The 9,225-nt window shown below is 34.5% G+C and overlaps 1 protein-coding gene across 1 annotated transcript; it reads left to right on the top strand.

Annotated features, from left to right (window-relative positions):
• Window positions 1-7,264: 7,264 nt before the first annotated feature.
• On the top strand, window positions 7,265-8,170 carry LOC128674470 (uncharacterized). The gene has a single exon (XM_053752991.1). The coding sequence runs from the start codon at window positions 7,265-7,267 to the stop codon at window positions 8,168-8,170; it is 906 nt and encodes a 301-aa protein (XP_053608966.1).
• Window positions 8,171-9,225: the final 1,055 nt, after the last annotated feature.

Genomic DNA, 9,225 nt, shown 5'->3' with positions numbered 1-9,225 from the left:
TTCATAAAATCTAGAGTATAACCCTTTTCAGTGGCTGTAAGCGAACACTGTTTAGTGCAAAAAAGCCCCAAGTTAGCAGCCAGCAGACGAGGAGAAAAAAGGAATATTTTCCACTCTGTCCACTAGCCGCTCCAGAATCAGTTATGCTCAACATCGAAAAGGAATTACCTACAACAATTTATTCTATTGCCGTTTTCAATTTATTGGCAGCAACTGGCAATGATTTATGTTTTGTTTCGCATAGTTTAAAGGAATTCAAATTAAATTTTTGTAGCTTTCATTTGGCAAAAGGAATCGTGTCTAGTATTGTTTCGCAGATGCAATATTAAAGCCAAATGGCTTGTAAATCTTTGACTTATATGCACTATTGCACTAAATCTAAATATTAATGCTATAGGTACTAGCAATATGGCAACTATTACGCACACCAGTGTTATATCGTCGCAACCATCAAATAGCCATTAAATAAGAATTTCACCTATTATTGACACATATAAAAAAAAACTAAAACCTTGAAGTATAAGTAAAAGAACTAATATTTGTAAAAATAATCTGTATCTCTGCTGCTAATCTAGCATGTAATTGAATTGAACAAACCTTTATATGAACAACATGGTAAAACAAATAAAATTCAATATAGCCGTAGCGGTCAAAGTTTTCCAATAAGAATCTGGACGGGACTTTGTAAAGGGTTGGAAGTGGATAAAAGCATTTTGGGCATTTGACCGCTGGTCGAAGCCCGAATAAGCCATTGTTGGTAATGTCTATTGTGCAATCGGAATTTCATCTAAACGGAAAGACATAGGTAATCAGTACCCACATAAATACTATATGTTACCCAAAACTTCCCTTTTTGAATTAGGTCAAAATTTTAGTTACAAGATTCAATCTTTCAGAAAATGATTTTACGCCCCGATGAGATTTTATATATCGCGATTACTACCATATCCTAATCATCACAATGAGAATATCTTGATAATCTTACATTGTCAAGATATTCTGTAAATACTTACCAAGTACTTACTGTGTGAATTTAAAAGGGCAAGGACAATAAGAACAGCAATAATAATAAAATATTGTACCTACTTAAATAAATGTTGTAGATGGATTGAAGTTGTGTCAGAGAACAGGGATACATTTATATTTGTTGCGGTATTTAACACGGACTATTGATTAACAGATATGAAAGTAAAGTACATATGTAAGTATAAAGCAAAATGAATTTCCAATCACAATGCTGACATGCATGGACTCACTTGCATCGAAACCGCAAATATTTAGTTTCAATTTGCGGGCTCACTGTACCTACATGCACGTGTTTTAATAATGTAATTAAAACCCATTGTTATTTGCAAATTAATATATACATCGTTATGGTAAAACAGTTGGAAACTTCGATTCAATGTGGTTAACGATTTGAAATTGATTTGAAATAAAATTCAAGCAACAAATAACTTATTTAAAAACAAAAATTATGACTAAATAAAAGTGTACCTAAGTTTAGGTGTAATTTTAGGTGGTTTCTATATCTTCTGTCACCAATGTTATATCCGGTTATCTTGAGATTTCTTATTAAACTGGTACTTGGTTGCAAACATAGTTTAAAATACAATTATAATTTGTAATAGTAAAATGGATATAAGTTAGTTTTCTTTTGAATTATTAAACGGGCAGCCATCCCCACCCTTTTCTGAAAATGGAGATGTCGCCATTGCCTCGCTCGCTCAGTTCGTTTCGGACATTCGAGCAGTCGAGACCTAACGTTGTAAATGAATATTATTGTCTTTTTATATGATATTATTTAATTTATTGTATATATAAATGGCTTACATATATATTAAATACACATATATTAACGGCCTATACATATATATTAACGGCCTAGTTATCAACTATATTTTCACTATATCCCAAGTATAATTTTATGAATCAATTTATTTGAGCAAAATAAAGTAATTATAAAATCGTTTGCAAACTTCCATTAGTTCAACTAGCAGAGTATTCTAAAAGCCGTTCCTTAGGGTTAAAGCGGCTGTGTTCAAGATTTATAATTAAAATGTATAACGAAGGTTATCTGCTGCTGTAATGAAGTTGCAAACAAAACAGTCGCAAAGTAATACTCGCTCGTCACTCGTCGCTTAAAAACGGCACCTAAGGTTGTGGACACTGAAGCTTAAGTAGTTCTCTTAAGTAGTTCCCAGCCGTAAAGCGGAACATCGGTATAAAAAGTATCATATGTAGAATGTAACCTAGAACATTCTACCCGTGTACCAAATTTCATCATCAAAATCCGTCTAGTAGATTTTGGATAGAAGAGACACACACATTCATCAATTCGCATGGTCTGTGTTATGTAAGAGTTTTGTCGTGGACGAGTTTGTTTCAGAAACTACATTTAAAACGACTATGTTTTAAATGTAAATTAGAAAATATTAGTTTTTGTCTTCTGGCTCTGCGAAAGCAGATATGATTTTCATACAAACTTTCACCCCCATTATAGTTATTTGGGGGTCGTCGTATGTTTGAACGGGGGTTTTTAATTACATACATACCAAATTTCATCAAAATCGGTCTAGCGGTCTAGTCGTGAAAACGGAAAAGACATATAGACAGACTTTCGTATTTATAATATTCATATAATATTAGTATGGAAGTATGGATACGTCTTCCCGCGCTCGCGTCATCTTCTACCAAGACCGCGGCTTTATACTTGATATGAAAACTTCATCCTGTGTAATTGCATTCTGGTTCCATCTCTCTGGAATTATGCTGCGAGACTTACTGGCTTTGGAAACGTCGGATATTGACACAAAATAATATATTTACTTAAAATATGTTTTATATAATTCAGAGATTACAACAAACATACATACCTACATCAGCATTAGCCAGTCAGCTCTTTGGCTTTCCGTGTCTCATTGTTGAATAAATTATTTGATTTGGATCCAATAAAATCCAAGCCAATGGATATTTTTGGAAATTGAACTAAACTATGCATAGCATTGGACTACATTTGTCACACTAGTCAACATCTGCGGCTTATTCTCAACTTATTACAATCTTGAAGATGTATACGACATTAAAAATTCAGGGTTCCGTAGACCCATGCGGGGCGCTGCAAAGAATTTTAAACATACGCCTTTTTAGGGTTATCACTTGGAAAAAATATAGTAGTTAGTATTTACTAAAACACACTTTCAAAACAAGTCAGCTAGACGAATTGAAAACAAATTATTTATAGTTAGCCTAAGAAATTGTTTTACATGATTTTAAATTTACATAGTTACAGGGATTGGCAACCCTAATATCGCGGCAAACCAAGGATCTCTTTCCCTTTGCAGCCCTGAAACCTAAAGAGATTTGATAAACCACCATGTACAGGCAAACCAAATTGGATTTTAAAGCTTATACAAATAAGATTCTATTTCCTTTGTTTCTCATCGTGCGTGTTGGGCGCCTAGCAGTGCATAAGAATATTTTTATGTTCATTTCAGGACCCTATTACTCCTGCCCTGAATTCAAATGTGCAGTTTGTGAAATATGCAAGAGATATTACTGTCATATAGTTTTTATTTGCTGGCTGCTTTTGAATTTAGAAGAACCGTCATGATTGGTTGAAAAAAAAATTTAAAACCCAATAAAATTTTCTAGTTTGTATTTAGAACATAAATAATGACCAATAATTTGTAGCATGTTAGTACACATGCTACTAATTTGTAAGGACGATTATGATATTACTGTTGTATAAATAAATGAGATAAATAAATGAGTTTATTACCATATACTTAGAGGTAACAAATTCATTTATTTATAGAAATACCAAGCTCCTGGTGTGTTACTCATTCACTCAAAATCTACTCATTGGACACTGGTAGAATATGACATGGAATAGTTAATAAGATCACTTTCTCTCGTGATTCCGAATATTACGTATTTACATATTTTTTTCTTTCTAAAATTAAAGTAAGTTTTTTTATTATGTATTTTGTTACATACCTTATTACTTGCGCGATATCAGAGAGGTTTAATTACGCTATCAGTGGTGTAGCAGTACCATAAAGTGATTGTAAATTTCGAAGTGATTAACAGTGATCTCGGTCGAAGGATCGTTAGATCGCTGGAGCTCCCTAGGGCTCCGAGCGAAGCAGTGAAATATAGCTATTGTGGGTTCACGTCCAACTTGCAGCGCTAATTAAACTGCGCCAACCTATATTATGTGCGCCAATTATTTAGTGCGTAGACTTTGAGAAATGGTTTTGTGAAATAGTTTTATACTCTTTGGTTCCATATACTTATATCTATATTGAAAATAACACGTGTATAATTTTATCTTCTAGATTTTTATTGATTTGTAGACTAGTTTTATTTAATTTAGGAAATAGTACGATTTCAATTTGTATAATACCTACGTACCTAAAGCTTGTCTTGCGATAAGAAACCGGGTAATGTTTTTTCTGTATGTGGTTCTAAGTATTAGTTTTCATAATTATGTGACGATAAAATCTCGTAGGTTGACATGCAGATATCAAGTTTACAGAAATCAAGTTTTGTTTGCATGCAAAGAACATGGAATCAGTAGGTAGGTACACTAATTCCATGTTCCTAATTCCATGGCGAGGAATATAAACCACACATGTCAAAATTTGACAATAATACGTCTACCACGTGAAATTGTTGATGAAACTTAAGTCACGAAATTAGTTTCGTGGTAGTTACTGATTCGTAATGAAAAATTATGCTTTGCAGTTACACAAAACAACATTATTATTATTACATAAACAACTTTTAAATTAACTTAGGAAATGTCAGGTCTGAAAAAGGCGAGTGCTGTTGAAGCACAAAATCGAGAATTCTCTTGTCACCTTAATGAACAACTAACGAACTAGGCCAGCACACAAATGGTAGGTAAGCATCATTAAAAAATAAAAGATTTCATTTGTGGTGAATTGACATTAGGTACTACATTTTGATGTGTACTAGAATTAATTGTACATAGGTACAGAGTGATGTATATTTTTATCGTTTAACAGAAGTGTTTTTAAGTAGGTACCTTTGTTTCGTTGCATGTGAACTTTACTTCATGATTTAAATAAAAATGTTCATAAATCGTTTAAAATATTTTCTTTATGAATTGATTACATATTTGATTTTAAATATAATTAAATGACACTTGAATGCATTTTGACCTCAAAATTGTGACAACACAACACAACACCTTAGCAACCATTTTTGTTTTGACAAAAGCAAAAAATATCTTGATCACTTATATTAATTACGTTACTATCAGTACCTATGTTATGAACGCATTTTTACTCCAAAAATCATGACGTCATAGCGCATCACTGTCACACAAGAACAATTTATTTTTTGTTTTTGATAATATAATTAAGTATCTTATTTGACTAGTTGGAAAATAGAAAAATAATAGGTAATAGTAGATAATCTGTGATAGGCATCGTACCTATCACAGATAAAAATATCTACTTTTATAAATCTCCATTTTGTGAACACATTCGTGTTAATTTCTCTCAAAGGATTAGCCAGCTGAATTGTGTAGGTAAGGATTTCTTACAAACCGTCACCTCAACCCGCTGCGACATGCAAACGGTTTTTTGAATTTATTCGCTCAACTGTCGATGGTGCTTAGAGGGAACAACCTATATACTATACATATACATAGATAAATAACAATTACAATTAAAGCAGTTGACAGGTCATAGCACACTTAAGACCATATTTATTCCCAAATGGATTATTTTCATTGATTTTATTGATAATTCATTACTACGGTAATTAAAAAATAAACATCTTTGAACCCCTTAATAATGTCGTAACATGTTGTCAGTTGAGTGTATGTATGAAGAAAATTTAAGTTTTAAGTATATCTAGACAGCGCGAGAACCACCTTTGAGAACCACCAGAAACAGAATGAGGTACCTACACACTACGTTGCAATGTTGCAATCCAACTAAGTAATCCGCTTGCAACATCTTATTAATGTATAGTATTGTAACTGTGGAGTCAACCTGACCACAACTAATGTAATATTCCCTTAGTCTGGCATATTGGCGTAACACTCTCGAGTGCTGGAAGTATTAGGTATATAATTTGTGATTCGGGTGACATTGTAAAATGCCACGGGCCAACTGTAACAGGCTAGATCACTTTCACTAGGACCTGCGCAGTTCCGGAACAAGGTTAATCTTAAAGGTTATCCGTCTTTTGAGACCCTTTTTTTCAGGTACGCTTAAAGGACGTTAGTGGAAATTAGCTAAATCCTATGAAATAGTATAAAAAATAAAACATACTGATAAATAGACTGTGGTTGATGGATTTACGGAAAAAAGCAAAAGGGATTGAAAAAGCTCGGAAGTCGATTCGGAGCCATTGGGACGCATTCAGCCGGCGCGGATTACTGTACCGGTAACAACGGTACTGGTACGGTACTGGCCAATGCGGTTTATAGATTCGCTACTGAACAAAACAAAACGATGGCGTGTTTGTTTCGTCTTAGAATAGGACCACTTTATATCCTCCCGTGGATGTCGTACGAGGTGTTTAAGGGACACAGCCTAGGCACCTGATAGGCAATATTGGCATTCCCAAGGTGGTTCATTGCAAAACCAAATTATAACTACGGAGTCAAGTGTCAGAATACTAAAATTTAAATCTAGTAAAAAAAAATTATATTGCAATCTATATGTCCCTCTTCGTATATCCTCTTCTATATATCCCTCTTCGTCCGTGAACTTGCTAGAGTGCAGACGTGCCGAAAGTTTTTCTAAAAAGTGTAAAAAAGTGCTAGCGATTAACAGCGATAAGTCTATTAAGTCAAGTGCCAATATTCCATCATCTTGAATTATTTAAAATTCAATTAGTTAAATATTTTGTGCGGTCACGGAACATCGAAGCGGACACAACCCGCGCACCCACCCGCGCCCACCCCCGCGAAAGCAAACCGCCGCATTTTTCATCTCTGTCTTTGTGACAAATCCAAAGTGCGTGTGCGTCGCCGCAAAGCTGATAACTGTGTAAGTATAACTGGTTCCACTTACACTGGACGGAAAGCATAAGCTTATGGGACGCATCGATCTACGTCCAGTTAACGAGACCCCCGCTTGATTGTCCGTACGTTGGAGATCAACGTATACTGGACGGAAAGCATAAGCTTACGAGAACCATTGATCGACGACCAGTGAATGAGAACCCCGGCCGATATACTGTGCGCATCAATTTGGTTGATTAGTAAAATAAATAAACAAGCATGCAGCGCACTCCGCCGAAATCACCATTGGCGTCAGCAACGAATCTTTTAAGTGCTACGCAATTCCAATCGGATCCAAACTTATCAACAGGGGGGGAACACTATGTTTCACTGCGTAACAAAAGGAAAAGGCATGAAGAGTCGCAGTCTAACCTAGACGAATTTAAAGAAGAAATGAAGGACTTTTTTAAATCACTTATGTCTGCACAGCAGAAACAGCTTGAAAAAAACACAGTTACTCTTAAGGAGATTCAGCGGTCAAGCAGCAACATAGAGAACTCTGTGGCCTTCTTGACTGCCCAAAATGAAGAGTTAAAGAAAACAATTACACAGCTTCAGGAAGAAAGAAAGGAAGACAAAAAACACATCGCTATGCTTGAAGACAAAATAGAAAACATGCAGATGGATGTAAGGAAGACCAATCTGGAAATCAAAAACGTGCCAAAAAAACCCAATGAGTCAAAAGAAGACCTGGTGGATATGGTCCTTAATCTCTCGCGTACTGTTGGATCCCAAATCAAAAAGGAAGACATTAAGGACGTCTTCAGAGTACGAGTTAAAAAGGAAGGGATACAAAATCCACCCATAATCATAGAGACCTCGTCAACTTTAATAAAAAATGATGTACTTAAGTTATGCAAAGCTTTCAATGTGAGGCAAAAGACAAAATTATGTGCCAAACATCTTGGTCTGAAGACTCACGAGGACACTCCGGTATTTGTTACTGAGCAGCTAACGGCGAAAGCGGCCCGCATGTTCTTCCTTGCACGGGACCTCGTCAAGAGCAACTCGTTTAAATTCTGTTGGACGGCATATGGAAAGGTCTACGTCAGGAAAAATGAAAATTCGCCTATTATTCAAATAAAAAATGAAACAGCTATTCAAGACTTAAGGAATAACAAATGACTATTCTTGTTTACATTATTTACATTGTTGCGTCAAGTTTTAGTGTGCGTCAAGTTGCGTAAAGACACTATTAGTCTCTGCTCCTTCCTTTATTTTTGTTATTTTTTCAATCGTCATTTTATAGATTTTGTATCTCACTCTTATATAAAAAAAATTGTAGTACGTAATTACATGTTAAACTGCATATGTTTTCCTCTAGAATACAATGACCAAATGATATATTCAATTTCATTCATAATTAAAATATCCTATATAACAAGCCATATAATCACCTTAAAAAATAGCGATTTACCTCACATAACAACTGCGTTTTTACCCTGCATCTATACTTATACTTTAGACAATGGATGATATGACACGAACCCTAGATGACTTAGACAATATAACTGTAGCAAGGAATATAGAATGTAACTATTGCGATCTAGAAAAAAATATACGCGTAAACAAAAGTGATTTTACATTAATAACCCAAAATATAAGAAGCATATATTGCAATTTCGATGATTTCATAGCCAACCTAAGTTTTCTCCCCTTTACTACCGATCTTATTATTCTTACCGAGTGTCGACTTTCACCAGAAAAGCCTGTACCTCAACTTACTAACTACCATTCTTATGTAACAACATATCAGTTAAATCAAAACGACGGGGTTGTGGTATACGTGAAAAATACACTCGGAGCTAAAGTCAGAGAAATTAAACTCTCTGGTGCATCTTGTCTACAGGTAGAAATCCTAAACAATATTGTTCTATGTATATATCGCTCACCGTCAAATAAATGTGCTGAAAATTTTATTAATTCTCTAAATTTACACCTAGAGTCTTTAAAAACACAAAAAAGTATCATTGTTACGGGAGATATAAATATTAACTTAATAGCTAAGGATAGAGAAAAAACTCACGAATACAATAACAGAATAAAATATCTTAATATGTTAGCAATGTTAGGCATATTACCAGGACACACGTTGCCAACTAGGGAAACAAGTTGTTTGGATCACTTAATGTTAAAGCTAAATAAAAAAAGAATCTCGGCAACCATTGCTATCTTACATA

Source organism: Plodia interpunctella, chromosome 12 (assembly GCF_027563975.2).
Source record: "Plodia interpunctella isolate USDA-ARS_2022_Savannah chromosome 12, ilPloInte3.2, whole genome shotgun sequence".
Lineage (NCBI taxonomy): Eukaryota > Metazoa > Arthropoda > Insecta > Lepidoptera > Pyralidae > Plodia > Plodia interpunctella.
This window is presented reverse-complemented; position numbering and strand designations above follow the sequence as displayed.